The sequence below is a fragment of the Lepisma saccharinum genome, chromosome 6 (assembly GCF_977018435.1).
Source record: "Lepisma saccharinum chromosome 6, izLepSacc3.1, whole genome shotgun sequence".
Lineage (NCBI taxonomy): Eukaryota > Metazoa > Arthropoda > Insecta > Zygentoma > Lepismatidae > Lepisma > Lepisma saccharinum.
The window spans coordinates 16,966,152-16,983,833 of record NC_139234.1 but is presented as its reverse complement, the minus strand read 5'-3'; the positions used below and the strand labels follow the sequence as shown (position 1 = coordinate 16,983,833).

The window sequence follows — 17,682 nt, the reverse complement described above, 5'->3', positions numbered from 1 at the left end:
ATCAACAGTGTTGCCACTGTACCTCATATATTTTTTTAAAACACCCATTTGGACCGGTACGCTTTACGAGGCATTTCAGGATTGGCTATACGCGAAAACGATCGGTTTTCTTCTCTGAACTATAGATGGCGAAATAGTCCACCTACCCAAGGTGGAAATTGACGTCCAAATTTCCGTACGAATGTTTGACATGCAATTTTCCATGCTTTGTGGAAAAATAAATTTACACTTTCACATACATTTGGCAACACTGCATGAACAACACTGCACCTTGTTTGTTGTTTCTATTTTTAAAAATATCTACTTGGACAGGGCTAACATTTGGTGTATGACTTATGTATGTACAGGTTTCGGTTACAAAGCAACGCCACTCTTAATTCCCAGTTGCGCCGTTCGTGGGACACCCTAGTTAGCGAACTATATAATAACGTGTACATTATTTACATATTACAACATTTAATTTGGAAATGTAGACAAGTTGCTAAAGTGAAAATTTACTATGTAAAGAATAACAATTAGTACATTTGCATAGTCAGTCATTTTGATTTCATGTAACACATTTGCCTTATTTACATTTATGATCTGTGAAAAAGTAGGAGAGCGAGATATTATCTCAACCTGTTCTAAATATCACAAGTACAAAGGGAAAATATAGTTATCAACATACATCAGCGAATATTGCATGACACGATTTCAGTACATATCCAGGTAAAGTTAGAAGTAAATTGTCGTTGTTAGGTATGAATGAAACGCACGCTGATATATTTTAAAAACTTACGCGTTATCCTGAAACATAACTTGTCTAACTTGTCTCTTGGATTTTACCATTATCTAGCTTGTTTACCGAAATGAGATATAATTATAAGAACTTTAGAATGCGATATTCATTTAACAATAATATCCTGATAGAGCATGAGGTTTATTGTGTCCTCTTTCTTTTTGCTTTGGACTTCTTAATTAAAGTAAGTTTCGTGCATGTTGCATTAATATTTTCAACGAGTTTCATTTTCCGTGTGATCGTAAATCCCTTTTCATAAGCTTGAATTACTGTTAGATTTTATATTGGTGTTCTTAACATCTAGGTATTTCGAATAGGTTAGGCTAGTACGTTTGTTGCATTAGTATTTCACACTCTCTCTCTTTGCTTGCATGTAAGATTTTAATGCGAAAAATGGTTTTAAAAATGTGTAACCTACAACCAAACCACGGGAACTGCTGAATCGAAATATTTACCAAAATTTCGATAAAATCAAACATTTATTAAAATTAGACACGAATTGGGTTTCCAAAGTTGGAAAGCTTATTTAATATGAAATTCCAATCTTACAAGCTCATTCCTCAACCTCTTATACGTAACCTTTTTCAAAATTATCTTGCATACACAACTTGGACCGTAAGTTTTAATTACACAGCAATTTAATAGCAATTATATACTAACGATGATAATTATGTACGAACTTACAGTAAGTTCCAAATGTAGGATGAAATTTTATCTATATTGCCTTTTTCCCCTTGGTAATTCGAAAAATAAAAGTACATTATGCAGAACGGTAAAGGTTGTATTTTACTTTTATCAATATTATTTACGTATTTTTTAAGGCCATATAACATTTGAAATGTTCTTGAGGTGAAAGCAACGTTCTGAATGAATAAGAAAGGAAGATTCAGTCAGAAAAATAAATATTATACTCTTATAATGGACTTTGTTAAATGTTGTAAATGGACTATACTTGACTAATCCTGTAACGTCACGGAAGCTGGTGTGAGGTGCCAGTAGCCTACATAAGTATATAAGTATCTCGGAGGCCCCGCCCCGGCCCAGGCCTGGATTCGAACCCCGGCGTCGTAGCCTGCAACGGAAATCGGTACCCGTCATCTCATTTCACTCACTTCCCAGGCCTCCTAGGTATCTTACAGCAGAAACAATTTTATCTGAACGACTTAATTTATGGCAATTAAGGTCGTCAAACAATTTGTGACGAAAAAACTATTTCAGGGGTGAGACAATTCATTCCTTTATTCTCTCTCTCTCTTCACCTAATCGGCCCATGAAGAGGCAAGAACAACAATAGCTATACTTAACAATAACGCTGACAAAAGAGAACTTTATTTGTCGCATTTTCAGCGTCAACCTCTCCTCCATGTAGTACACCCTGGGTGGCATTTTTGCAGGTTAGCGAGGTTCTGGCATCTGAACTAAGAAACAATTTAACCCTCTGTGGAGTTTGTGTCTTGTCGTCCATGGGTATGTCCCTTCAGCCCTTCATCCATTTCATCTTGTCGCCATTGTCGCGACTCGCGATTAGCCCAAATCGAAAAAAATGGAAAATAAACTAACTCAATACTATCGGCCTTTCACCCCCTCCCCTCTCCACAGGGAGTGGAGCTTGAAACAGGAGTGCACACATGAGACATGTAACTTTTAAATTTTGACCCCCTCCCCTTTTAGATTGATTGATTTGTTGATTTACTTTATTTTACTTCGTCTTTTGTGTCACTATTTGGCTAATTTGCGAAGATGGGGATGAGTGATGATATGATGAAATTGATGAATGAATGAACACTCACAAACATCCATGCCCAAGCCAGGATTCGAACCCGTCCTCCCCTTTTAGAAAAATATTTTTTTACAGGGAACATGCCCCTGAGGCCCCTCCTTTAGCCACTCCCAGAATTATTCCAATTCTTAAGTCACAAAGTTTAAAAAGTAACTTGTGTATGTTAATATAATCCCACATTTCTCAAGAAGTTATCTGTTCTGAATTATCTTATCAATGAATCATTAGTTTAGAATCCGCTATCCATATACGTATAGATACTGAAGTACGAAGATGTTTGAGCAGAAATAATGCAGGATAAAATATATAACGATCTTGGTAAGAGAAAATCCAATGCAGTTAGTCAGTGGCGGCGATTGGGTTCCAAAACCGGGAAGGGCAAGGTGCCAATTGCCAAAACTGGGGGGCAAAGACAGTACAGTATATTTCCCTTTGTCGACTCCCGTTTCCATGCATTAACATTGTCTGCCGGAACCATCTGAGTATGTGTGTTTGTCCATTTCTTCTCATCAGGCATCAAAACATCTATGGTTTACGTACCCAATAGGACCAAGTAACGTAAATAGTTTGCCAAAGAGAATAGAGATGGCAGCACCAGGCGTGCAAGACTAAGAATTAGCATAATATATGTGAATAATCTTATAAATAAGAACAAAGCAAATTGGAAAGATGAAAAACAATATAATCTACTATAAGAAGATAAAGAATAAATATAAAAGAAATAAATTAATGTATATACGCGATAAATTAAACCAGTGATCATATGTAAATTGATCAGAAAACTAAAGACGTCAAAGCACTGATACAAATTTGTGTCTTTGAACAGATATTGCATTTGTTTGATTGATTTACCATTCCTATAGCGGAAATTTTGTTTACATCAGTGGCGGCGCGTTCCAATCGACGCCCCACAGCACTTTTGGTTGCGCGTGTCGGTCGTTTGCACCAAGTATACACTCTGTTGTACCCATGGCCGTGTGCACGAACGAAGATCAAATATTAAACTCGGATCGGGAAAGGATCACTGGAAAATTCCATTGCACGAAGACGGTTCAACACTTGATCGCGATCTAGGAACATCAAAACGAGTTTATCTTCTGATCGGCCATTCGCCACCGTTTTGGTGTCTGATCCTGGTTCACAATACTGACGCTTCGACTGCAAGCAGTTGTTTTCGAATATAAAAAGAGCGGAAAGTGATATCCAGGGCGTGCAAACGCTAGAGATGTTGGATGTACAATGCTGATAATAATTCGAGAAATGTGTAAAGTAAACTAAAAACTACCAAAATAATAATTCGTGGTTCTGTGGTGCAAAGTCGAAATGTTTCTAAATACTGTACTTTCTATCCCAGAACACAAAACATGTGCAAGTGCAAGGTAAATTAGAACAGAGCAATATTACGCTATTGCTACATGGTGTTGGAAATATGATTGTATAAATCTACGAAAATATATGTTACTGGCTATTTACACGACACGAGAATATAAATATATAAGAATTAAGAAATGAAAAATTCAAATACTTACCACAATACAGTAATAATAATAATATATCTTTATTGAGCGGGCGAGTTTCAGCGTACGCTGTTCTCTCGTGAATGCATTTCGTAAGGTATTCGCGATTAAAATTAACCGATATGCCATCTGCCGGGATTTTCAGGAAGTACTCTAAGTAGGATACGTTGTGTTGAAGTCGTTTAAAGCATGGTGAATATGCGAGAAAGTAAGGTTTAATGTTCAGGTTTTTTGTTGTTTGTTTTTTTTGCTCTAAATAGTTTTATGGGTCAGAACAAATTAAAAGTTTTCATGTGTTTCCACCCCGTGGAATCAACAAAATGAAATTTGTTAATAAATAAGGGAAAACGTAATTGACAGAAGATTGGTATGGGGGATATAACACTGTAATTCGGCAAGGAAATTACGAAGAATGCACGAGTCTGCTTACATCATTTATCGAGAGATAAATATATATTTCCATGAAAGAAAAGTTTTAAATTGTACTTTATAAATAAAGCTTTTTTTTTCGAAAAATCATGAAGCGTCTTAACCAATGCGTCCATGTATTACCGGTGTTACGTATGTGTGAAATTTGGAACAGGTGCAAGTCGATTAAGAGGGAAGATGAAAATAGTTTGAGAATGAATTAATGTCAAATGTTACCAGAAAAAAAGTGGATATGCTAATGTTACTGTTTCATTCAGTACGATGTCCTTTTTCAGTGAGTATAGCCTGGTTATGAAATCGTGAATATTATTATTAAACCAGCCTTTCTCTTTCGAGAAAGAACTGCAACGATATGTTCGAAATTTTCTCCTGTCCCAGCTTTTCAAGTACAGGTCAATTTCAATTCCTTTATTTTCAAATAATTTCCGAGAACCCCCAGTTAAATGACGTGCAGATGATACAGCACTGCTTAGGACAACCAGTGCGTATACATAGTTTCGTCTGCATTTTCCGTGTTATTTTTGCCTATTATAATTAAATGCTTCGTTCTCAGTACAGCTTCACGTTTGTTAGAGTACCTGGAATTCACATCGCATTCGCAATATTTAAAAATAATGCGTAATTTAAACGTTTTCTACCATACCAGTCATGACAACACGCTGCTCTTTTGTACTACTGCTGAATGTAAACAAAGACCTATCCTACTTAGAGCGGCCATATTGGAAGCGACACTAGCGCTCAGGTGGTAATTTTAATCGCGAATTGCAGTCCCGTAGAAGAAGGTTCCATGCTTTCTCCTTATCCTTTTGTCTTGTGCCGTCAGTTCTTTTTTTTTTAAGATTATTATTTCTTTACACTCTACTACATCCTTGTACTCGTCGACAAGGTTGATCACTACATTTCTCAAATTCAGATAAGTTTGCGGCCCGAATTTCTTTCTTCTCTTACACGTTGATACTTTAACACACCACACTACTCGGTGGGGTTCTCGATTGTCATTTGTTTTAGACAACCAATCAGGTATTCGCGATTAAAATTACCACCTGAGCGCTAGTGTCGCTTCCAATATGGCCGCTCTAAGTAGGATAAATCTTTGTTTACATTCAGCAGTAGTACAAAATAGCAGCGTGTTATCATGACTGGTATGGTAAAAAACGTTTAAATTACGCATTATTTTTAAATATTGTGAATGCGATGTGAATTCCAGGTTCTCTAACAAACGTGAAGCTGTACTGAGAACGAAGCATTTAATTATGATAGGCAAAAATAACACGGAAAATGCAGACGAAACTATGTATACGCACTGGTTGTCCAAAGCAGTGCTGTATCATCTGCACATCATGTTGTAACTGGGGTTCTCGGAAATTATTTGAAAATAAAGGAATTGAAATTGACCTGTACTTGAAAAGCTGGGACAGGAGAAAATTGCGAACATATCGTTGCAGTTCTTTCTCGAAAGAGAAAGGCTGGTTTAATAATAATATTCACGATTTCATGACCAGGCTATACTCACTGAGAAAGGACATCGTACTGAATGAAACAGTAACATTAGCATGTCCACTTTTTTTCTGGTTACATTTGACATTAATTCATTCTCAAACTATTTTCATCTTCTCTCTTAATCGACTTGCACCTGTTCCAAATTTCACACATACGTAATACCGGTAATACATGGACGCATTGGGTAAGACGCTTCATGATTTTTCGAAAAAAAAAGCTTTATTTATAAAGTACAATTTAAAACTTTACTTTCATGGTAATATATATTTATCTCTCGAAAAATAAAGTAAGCAGACTCGTGCATTCTTCGTAATTTCCTTGTCGAATTACAGTGTTATATTCCCCATACCAATCTTCTTTCAATTACGTTTTCCCTGATTCATTAACAAATTTCATTTTGTTGATTCCACTGGGTGGAAACACATGAAAACTTTTAATTTGTTCTGACCTATAAAACGATTTAGAGCAAAAAAAAAAACCTGAACAGTAGACCTTACTCTCTCGCATATTCCCCATGCTTTAGCAGACTTCAATACAACGTATCCTACTTAGAGTACTTCCTGAAAATCCCACCAGATGGCATATCGGTTAATTTTAATCGCGAATAGCCTTACAAATTAATCTCGGATCATTTGAACGGAATCTCGTGAACGTCGTTTTTCGTTGGTGCAATGCAAATCTTTAAACCAAGTTCATTTAGAGTGGATTAAAATTGATCTCGTTCATCTGAACTTCGAAATAATCGGCGTTGGTGCACGCGGCCACCAGTCAGTGTTGGCGCGTTCCAATCGCAGCCGCAAGGGAGGATATTATTATTATTCCCAAGCTTAAAGAAAAAAGCTGGATAAAGGAATTCATAAAATCGTCAAAAACATAAATAAATGGAAATCCAGAGGGAAGTTCACAAAGAAGACAAGAAGGAAGTCCAGATCCATAACGTCCATTAAGAAGGAAGTCAAGATCCAGACCGTCCATTGAGAAGGAAGTCCAGATCCAGATCCTCCATTGAGAAGGAAGTCCAGATCCAGACCGTCCATTAAGAAGGAAGTCCAGATAGAAGAATATACAAAAGAAATAATAAAAGACATACAAATATAAAACTTGATTGTAAACAAGAATTACAGAAGAACGTAGCTTACCATGTAAATATTCTTTTTCCATGTATCCTGTGCTTAAATAATATATTCGTTTAAACGTCTCCATTGGAAGGCATCCTGTCTTGTTTCGTTGTCTACAAAGAACCCTACCCTATAGATAAGCTAGCTGAAGTTTACGATTAAGATTTATGCTCCTTGCACCAAATGGAGGTAGCATGGTGTATTTGAGTATTTCTACGAAGCTGTTACACTTGCACGGAATGGACAATCCACGCGACAACGCGAGATTCAAACTGTAGGCTGCGAACTGGATGCAGACAGTTCTCGAATATTTCTCTCTAATGTGTCTTGTCCTTTCATGTCTGCAGCTCCTATAAAAGCCGAAACCAACCAAATTGTACATATTCAGGCCTAAGCACTCGGAAGTGTTCAAAATTGTCTGTCACAGCTTCTGCAGTCTTGTCATATATCGGCACGAAACAAAGGAGTCTTCTCGAGTACAGCTCGATCGCGAAACAATTAATGTACTCCTGTACCCCGCCTTTCCTGCGCCACTGATAAACAGTTCCAACTTTTAAATGTCTTCAACACATGTTCGTTAGACAATTATAATTTTCGAAACACGTAAAATATTTTCATTTGATTTGATGAAGTGCCGACTGCAGAGCCTACTCCCTCGTGTTTGTGTCCAATCTTTTCGCTATACTACCTGAATCCACTGATTTTTCCATACTGTCTGAAAACGATGCATAGATATCTGAGAACAATTATTTGTTCCCTATCTCATGTTCACACCAAAAGCCACACAAACTTTGTCGCATTTTCTTAAGACACTGCCTTTACACCTTTGAACTCCATGTTATTCTTTTCAAAACCGGAAGTGCAGTCCCACGCCAGAGAAGCACAGAAATGTAAACATCCGGTGAATAGTCCCCTAAATAAAATTATGCAACCCATCCCGCCCCATTAGCGTCGCCCTGAAACTATCGCTTTTGAATTGTTAAAGAAGCGCTTTACACAGTCTGTCCCAACGAAAACTTTGTATCATATCCTCAATTTTGGAACTATGGAGGCTTGTTTTATCTGCAAAGGAAGGTGGGGTTTCTGTCTCGTGAGCACTTGGCAACAGTTCGCTATTAAATTTGTTGAAAATGGCTGCTGAAAGCGGTCCTGCAGGTGGGAGTAATAACACACCTGTGGAAGTAGTAAAAGGACAAGCGTTCGAAGTAGCTCCACGATATACAAACATAACATACATTGGAGAAGGAGCTTATGGAATGGTTGTGTAAGTTACCGAATATTTATTTGTAAAATTTGCTTATGTTCGAGAGGAATTCCCAGAACAAGGGAGGTACTCGTGCGCTGTCTGTGTATAGTTTACAAGTCTGCGCAAATGACAGCGCGGGTGTGAACCAGGTTGATATGTTCATAATCTATTGAAATTACTTGTTTTGATATAGAATAACTCCTCAGTAGACATTCTGTTACTAATTTAAAAATTTGGTGAAATCGAAATTTTGCAAGGAATGCTATCGATATTAACGAACTTTCCTCCTTATCATTGTGACCACTGAAGTAGTTGACATATTATTTTTTGGTGATAATTTTATGCTTTCGTTATTTTTAAAGTAATAAGAACTCCTTCATTCTAGATTTGTAAGATGTATGAAAATACATTAGTATCCTAGACCAAACTAGCGATTTGCTCCAACTGATTTCTCTTTACATTGTATTTATGCATGTTTCAGTCCACTCATTTTTCAACTTATAATAATAAATATGATCTAAAATCATTAATAAAAATTGCAATATTTACAGATGTAAAGTAGAAGAACTTCTCGTATTGTTTTCAAACTTTGTACTATAAATAATGTGTTGTCTGTCCCATAAGTTAATGGAATCCAGATAAAGCCAGGAAGGAGTTTAGATCATGATGTTTTCTACAGTAAAGTGCTCAGCTTTATATATGATTTCCCCGTTGTAAGTTGTTAAATATTTTCATGTTGATAACTTTGGTGACAGTTTAGTATATTGGAAACACATTTCTTCAATTTTACAGAAGAAACTACTTACGGAAATGAGTTTCTCCAAGGTTTACAACATTCGTCGAGGTATTTTCTTTCATCGTGGAATAAATTTGACCGGGAAATCATGTATTTTTCAAGAGAAATATCTCACCGACTTACAATTGCTATTGCTTTCATTTGCTTGCCCTACGAGAACCGGATGGTGCGTACGTGTGATGGTGTAAGCCTCTGTCAGTGTTTCCAACCCCCCTTTTTTAACTATGCTCTTGCCTAACCTAACCTTATCGGAAATGTTTCGTGGAGCTATCAGTGAATGGTTCGTGGGGTTATCCATCAGCTACCGTGCATAATAGTTCATTGGGCTATCTGTGAATGGTTTGTGGGACTATCCGTGAATGGTTTGTGGAGCTATCCGTGAATGGTTCGTGAGGCTATCTGTCAGCTACCCATGCATAATGTACAATTTGCACACTTGGCAAACACGATAGTAGGTATTTTTCAGTGAAGAAGGTTGGAAACACTGCATACCCACAACATGAGTCAAGATGTGCCCGCCATATTGTGTGTTACGGAAGTGAATAAACAAATAAAAAAAATCACACTGTATGTGAAAAATTGTTTCTTTTCGTGTAAAAAGCATAATGGCACTTCGAACTATGTTCTGCAATACACAATTGGTAAGTTCAAACCATTCGAAACACAAAATATACGATTTTAATGTGTTTCTGATATAGTAAACTCATGCCATAACTTTATAGATACATAACATGAGTGGTAGTTTGGTTTCCCTCTCGAAGTAAAGTATATATTTTAGTTTTCAGTAGTGGGAAACAATAATTGTGCATGAATTTCATTCTGAAAAGCAGGCTGTGGAAGTTGTTCTCTTATATTTGGTCTGTTGGAATTGTGTTTTTGGATTTTAAAATGTTAAGAAGGTGCTGAAATGTCAAACTGAACCTACTCATGCAGAAGAAAATGGGGAAGTGCATTGTAATTGACCCCACCTAACCTATACATGTAAGCATTTTCATGTGGGAATAATATTGAGCACAATTTACACTACAACACCATGTATCAAACAACACAACTATTTGTTTTTTGGCATAAATGGTTTATCGCACATGATGACATTGTTCACCTGTGAATATGAAAAGAGGCCATAACAAGTTTCCAGTGGCGTGCAACTAGTTGCCTTGGTTTAAATTACATCTTTACGCTATCAAACTTAAGTGCCACGTATCACCAGATTTTCAAAGTGTTAAGCTGACCAAAATGTTTCATCTTGCAGAAATGAGATTGCCATGACATCCTCTATTGTACAATTTGTTTTTATGTCCTGGGAAGTTTACATTATTGGTCATTCCATGCCAGTGCCACTGTCCCAAACCTAACCCTCTCAATTTTTTCTGATTTTTTGTACAGGTGTGTTCACCATAATGGGTGTAATATAAATACCAACCTCAAAATGTTGTTTTGGAAGGGGGAGGGGGTGCATTGCCTTGTCAAGTTCAAGTGGTCATTACACGGTTACTATTGCAGGTAGAGATGTGATTTGTAGCTTATTGGAAAGCATTTTAAACACCAGGCATGCCCAGAATTTTTGAAAGGGGGGGGATTACATATACTTTTTTTTTTTTTTGTTAGTAGTCACCCGTCATTTTGCCACCTGTTCCTGCTTTAACCTTTTCTTTAGGGAATGCTGGGTCAAAGGGGGGGTTATGAATTGTCCTGAATTTGTTTTGGTAATTTCTTCAGAAGTGCTGTGATCTATCTTTCAACTGCTGCTGTGTGATCTCGGGGGAGTTTTCTGTTTCTTGTCGTAGTCTGCAGTCTGGAGAATAACTGAAGTGTTCCCTTTGTCTGTTGTTAGTATGATGATGTCCGTGACTTCTTTTAGGGCCTTGAGTGTTGCTTTTTCTGCTAGTGAGATGTTGAGTCTTGGTAGAATGACCCTTTTGAGGGCCACATATATTTCTTGGCATATGTCTTGTGTCTCGCTGGGATTATCTTTTACAGTCTGAATTTTTAAATGTTATCACATTTTTCTTTTCTCTTCAGCAGAGGTGTTCATTTTAAATCAACCTCCCTTGCAACTTACCCTTGCCCTCTTTCACCCCAATAAAGTATTCCAGAGTATGAGGATGTTCGAGAGGTCTGCTCTCATGAGGGTCACCCTCCAGATGGTGATCGCCTCTGCTCTTCAGATAGGCTATGGATTTATAGGTAGGGATGTGAAGTTCTCGTTTTTAACAATAATACCAAAAAGTTGAGAGGAAAGCAAAATAAAGTGTTTAAAATGTATTTGGGTAGGTTGAGGAGGCAAGTTTTCGGTGTTTCGGAATTGCGAAATAATGCAAATTATGCCATTTTTCAGAATAACTCCAAATGTTGCACTTTAATGCAAGAAACGCTGTAAAATATGCAATATAAACTGTGAATAATACTTCTGCTTAAAAAGAACTACCTGAAGCTCTATGCGATCTGTCATTCCTAGTCTAGCTGGTGAAAGTTCAAAAGAGATTGTCATACTTCATTTATTGCAGTTTGGCACAGATAAGACTGACAATGCTTTGACCTTGTCCTGAAGTAGAATTCACTTAGTGGATCTTCCCACAATGGAAGTTTCATAGGAACAGGAATAATTTCAGGGAGAAACACCTGTTTTGTTGCAGGTGAGGGGGTTAGAGGGTGTGGATATGTGGGTACGATGGTGTGTACACAAAACTGTATTTTGAGGATGGAGAGGAAATTTTGGCATTGTTAGGAAAGTTCAATCTGAGTCAGAAACATCAAAAGAATCACTGTTCTCTGAGACTGCATGGTTTGTGCATCGTCTTGTACTTCATTTTCCTTCTGGTGGTGTACCTAACAGCATACCAAAGTCAGCAGTAAATGTATTTGATTGTACACGGGAGTTTGCTTCTGAAGGACTTCATGCTATAATTGAGAAATAACATGGGAGCGGAAGAATTCCACAATTAAGCACAATGGAAGTGAGTGGCACAAAGAGAAGAAAACTAAAGCATGTGAAACAAAGTGGCAACTCTCTTGTCGTTGAAGGCTTTGAGGAGTCTAGAAGAAGAAAAGAAGACACTAAGTACATGACCCTTCGAACTGCGGAACCCTTGCTAAAACATACTTTCCATTGGAGTGAATGGGAAATCTGCAATCTTTCTGCTTAGAGGCATGATGTTATTGGAATTGTGAGAAATACTTGGAACATTTACCACGAAATGTGGAATACCATCAATGTTGTTGTAAACTGAAGAAGAAAACAATTTTTGAAAATTTTATTCTCCGAGAGTGAAAAGTGGAAATATGATTATTTTCAAAGATTTGGGTGATATCGTTCAATAAACATTTCATATTTAGTGGCTGATGAGATGAAATAGTTTTCAAATTCAAGAAATGTAGTCATTCCTCACAAAGGTAAGCCTTAAATTTATTTTTCTTGTCATTAAAATTAAAATTTGTCTCAGTTTTCCAGAACTAAAGCAATGTGAAAATCTTAAGCATAGAAATAACAGTAGAAGTGCATGTAAAAATAGCACCGATTTTAAATTAATAAATGGCAAATTTCGACCTAAACCGTGAAAAACAACACAGAATTACAGTAAAAAATAAACATCAAAATTTAGGGGAAAATAAAACTAAAACTTCACATCCCTATGGGTCTGCTCTTCTGCATCCCATCCCCCCTGCAGCATCCCCACTGACAATGTGAAATCAGACTATCATATGCTGACATTTGCCATATCACTTCAGTTTCTGTGCTTTCTTGTTGCCTAAACTTTTCATCTTGAAATTTGTAATTATATATTTGGTCTAGGAATTAATTTGTGTGGTTGTTACGCACACATTGAAGCTGTAGTTCAAAAACAAAATACATAAATACCTTAAGAAAAATATTGTCCATCGCGAGCCACCACTTTTGCCCATCTGTCAGGCAAGTTACGGATTCCGTGGCTAAAGAAGTCCTCATCCTTTGAAGCGATCCAGTCAGAGACCCATTTTTCGATATCTTCTGAAGAAGTGAACCGCTGTCCAATCAAATTGTTATTCACGCAATCGAACAAGTAGTAGTCCGAAGGAGCAACGTCTGGTGAATACGGCAGGTGGGATAAAACTTCCCATACGACATTTTCTAAATAGGTTTTGACTGGTTTTGCGACATGTAGGCGAGCGTTATCATGTTGAAAAACAAGTTTATCATGTCTGTTCTCCCATTCTGGTCGTTTCCTGGCCAGAGCTTGCTTCAAACGCATTAATGGTCGTCTATAACGTTCTCCATTAATAGTTTCACCTGGTTGCAGCAGCTCATAGTGCACCACACCTTTCATATCCCACCATATGCACAACATAACCTTTGCACAGTGAATATCTCGTTTCGGTTGTGATGGACCTGGTTCACCTGGCTTTACCCAGGCCTTTTTTCATTTCGGGTTCTCGTAATGGATCCACTTCTCATCGCCAGTAACAATGCGATGCAAAAACCCCTTTCTTTTCTGTCTTATAAGCAGCAATTCGCAAATGGTTTTTCGTCTTTCAACGTCTCTGTCTTTCAATTCATGTGGAACCCAATGTGACATCTTTTGAATCATTCCCATGGCTTTGAGGCATTTGGAAACTGTTGTTTGATCAACGCCTAATGCTTATGCAAGTTCTTCCTGCATTTGACACGAATCCTGATCGAGCAATGCTCTCAATTCTTCGTCTTCAAATTTTTTTGGCTGTCCAGGTCGCTCTTGGTCTTCCAGGCCGAAATCACCACTTCTAAACCGTGCAAACCACTTCTGACACGTTCGCTCAGCTAGCGCATGGTCACCATACACTTCCACCAAAATATGATGACTTTCGGTAGCACTTTTCTGCATGTTAAAGTAATGAAGCAGAACACCCTGCAAAAACACTTTATCTGGCACGAACTGCGCCATGTTCAGTTGACTACAAAATGCTGTTGTTGACGCATCAATCAACTGCCCTATACTACGAACGATGCACGCTGACAGGAGTTTTCAACGCATGTGTAGCTACACGGAACTGTGGGACGATATGCTCGTTACGCCATCTCTTGTCCAGGTGCATGAATTAATTCCTAAACCAAATAGTTCTTCACAAACGTCACCTTTCTTTGTTCAATATAGATCAGGTTTTCATTGTCACATGTTTAATTAAAAGAAGAGAATAGAGAATCAGTAAAAACTAAATTTGCCTCCACCCTGGAGCGACCACCGTCCATGTCAAGTGAACCAAATTTTGGTCAATTTTGAATGTGACCATCTCTGATTTTATTCATACTTAGTTGTTATGAAGTACCACCTAAAAATTGCAGATCTGTACCTGTTGTAGTTCTCCAGTTAGAACCCTCTGAAATATGGAAAAAAACACAATTTTCGGCACACATGCAATCACAGAAGAACTCATAAATCAAGCTATAATTGACGTAGAAGGTTGGGATCAGAACCAAATTGTTGCTTTTGCTATGAACTTTAATTAGATATATCACATGACTACTTTTTAAATTTTTTCATTGCAAGGTCATTCAATTTTTTTTTAAAATAGATTTTTTCAAAAACCTATATTTTGAAAATTTTTACAAAATGCACATAGAAACATACATATTTTAACATCAAGTCTTAGAAGTTTTGTTATGGGATCGCAATGGGATCATAGTTTTTGACATGTATAAACAAATACTACACTAGATAAGACCATATGACACGGGAATATTGCAATGTAAATTCCATTCCTTTACAAAGGGACTATGTTGTTTACCACATTGGCCAAATGGTGAAATAATTGGTATGTAGGAAAGGGGCGTAACTTGGGTTCTTGCTTTTTTTGGCAGGGAGGCCGAGTTTTTAACAAATATTTGTTAAAAGTAGTTTTAAAACATTAAATTTTGCTGTTTTTCCTACCTTAGGTGGTACTTCATAACATCTAAGTATGAATAAAATCAAAGATGGTTAAGTGTTTTTCATTGGTTCACTTGACATGGAATGACCGCACTGAGACTTTAAGGTTAGAAATGATATGTAGATATTTGAGTAGTGAAATCAAATTTGATTTATGTACATTTTCGAAATATTATACCAAAGTCTCAAACAGAGCCAAGGGTCAGTTTTTCATTGGCCTGTCTCTGTGTTATATCAACAAGTCTTCAGGAACATGGTCTCCATTTTGCATGGGGTAAGTAAATCTGGCATTTGAGGGTTAAGTCCACATTGGACCTTCGACCTGTGCCAGTAGATTCATTTTTGAAAATGCCTCTTATTTAAAATAAACTACCATGATACTCCAAATTCTAAAAAAAATGCATCTGTACAGAATTATTTCAAGACCATTCAAGTGAATCTTCATCTAGTTTTGATATTGCTGCTGTGTTGAAACACATGGTAGAAATTAGCCTTGCAATATCATGGAACTATACCAGATAACGGTGGAAATCAAACCACTGGATTGATCTTGTTTGGAATATTTTAGAGAATCTTTTGAAAACTACTTTGCTGAACAGACAAAAACCTAATGTGGCCTTGAATGGTAATATTGTCATATTTTGAATGCCTCCTAATTTTTTACATTTTTTATTCCAGATCTGCATATGATAATATCACAAAGACAAAAGTAGCAATAAAGAAGATTTCTCCGTTTGAGCACCAAACATATTGTCAGAGGACGTTACGAGAGATAAAGATTTTGACAAGGTTTAAGCATGAAAATGTGAGTTGCTTGGTGTTTTCCTGTAAGAATTATTACTTAGTACTAAGAGACATATATTAATTTTTTTTTTATTTTTAATATATATATAAAAATATACATTTTATTTAATAATACAAAAACAACTTTGTACTGTGAATGTAAAAATTCCTGTTTGTCGCTAACAAAAATTTTACATTAGTGGGAGGAAACTGTCATTATTATGGGAAAAGAAGCCAGATGATCCTAAAACTAAATGGTCAATACACTGTGCAAGGATGTTTTTCAGAAAACGGTGTAAGTTGTATTAATTTCAGCATGCATTTTCTCCTGCTATACAGAAACTACCTTCAGGTGAACAATTCAACACTGCCCTGTGTGAGAAAGTTATTAACTTTCAAAGATAAGAAATTTAATATCATCCGTCTGTTCAAATATTGGATTTTTACTGACTGATAAAAGTTTGTCACATGTGTATTGTATTTAAAATATTCTTTGGAAGATTACTTTTTTAAAATAAATAATTTCCACTTACAATTATCCTTGCTCATTTTTAGAAAACTCAAATTATGGTTACTGTTACTTTAAGAAGCAACTAGGGTACTTTTAGTTACCTTAATCTAGATAAGTAAACTTCTGTGGTGAAGTGGTTAGCAAAGCATGCTACTCAGCCAAAAGTGTTATAAAATATCCTAATTCAATCAATCAATTTAATCTAGATAAGAAATAACTCATAGAATGTTTTGTATGTAGTCCCTTTTTTATTAATGACCATCTAAAATTGACTTTAACTTTCATCAAGTTATCATAAACTCATACACTTAAATATGAAAATATAGACGTAAGAAACTGCAAAGTAAGCCAGGGCTTATATACTTCTTACACCTATGTATAACAATCCTGTGTAACTTTTGCAAAAGAAATTAAGCTTAAATTTTATTTGCCTTTCAATTTTGTTGACTGACTGTCACTATTCGTAGGAGACTCTTGATTGGCATTCTAATAAACTTTAAGCTGACCTCCATGGTGGAGTCGTTAGCACAGCGTACTACGATGCCAGGGGTCTGAGATTTGAATCACAGCCTGAGCATGGGTGTTCTTTGCTCGTGTGCCCTCGTAATTTCATCTAATCGTCACTCATCGCAATTAGCCACAAGTGACAGAAAAGTGGCACTAAATAACACAAAGCAACTAAAATGTTTTAAAATAATTCAAGATTAGCAAAGTGTATGACCAATATTGTGTGTAGTTGTTTTTCTTGATTTTTGGTTGGTCAACTAGACTGTGGCAACTAATCCTTACAGGCTGTTTTCCTGGTATTTGCTCCAAATATGGAACTGTTTTCAGGGAGAAACCTGAAATGTCATACTTTCGGTAAAGATAAATTTAATACCTCTGAAACTACTAATTGTATGATTATGAGTCGTACCTCATTTTGTTCAGGAAACGCTAGGCTATCGGCACATACTATTAGAGAACAAATTTGCTCTATCAGCCAAAAGAAAAAGAGGAACAAGAAGAACAATAACTTTTTTTTTTTACTAAATTTGAAATTGACCTGTTCCTATGGACAGGGAGGAAAGGGGGAGGGGTCAAATTGGTGTTTTTATATGAGCCACTCTTCTACAAAAGTTATAAACTTCTTCTGAAAGAGGAAAAAATATTTCTAATGTGAGGTAAAAGATCACATGTAAGCCACTACATCAGAACAAAAAATTGACCTCAAAGGATAAGAGTGCAGGTGTAGTAGCAAGTTACTTTGTAGTTGACAGGTGCCATTGTTGATATCTATTTTGGTAATGGCCGACATGGGACTCACACCCTACTGTTCCATTATCACTTGCCTGTTGTGAGAAGG

The 17,682-nt window shown here is 36.6% G+C and overlaps 1 protein-coding gene across 1 annotated transcript in view; it reads left to right on the top strand.

The window, feature by feature from the left end:
* The first annotated feature begins 8,230 nt into the window (after positions 1 to 8,230).
* rl (Mitogen-activated protein kinase rl) overlaps positions 8,231 to 17,682 on the top strand; it is a 50,302-nt gene continuing 40,850 nt past the window's right edge. The window contains exons 1-2 of the mRNA XM_083123588.1: positions 8,231 to 8,386; positions 15,722 to 15,848. Coding sequence (XP_082979714.1) covers positions 8,253 to 8,386; positions 15,722 to 15,848 — 261 coding nt within the window. The 5' untranslated portion in view covers positions 8,231 to 8,252. The remainder of the gene's footprint in view (positions 8,387 to 15,721; positions 15,849 to 17,682) is intronic.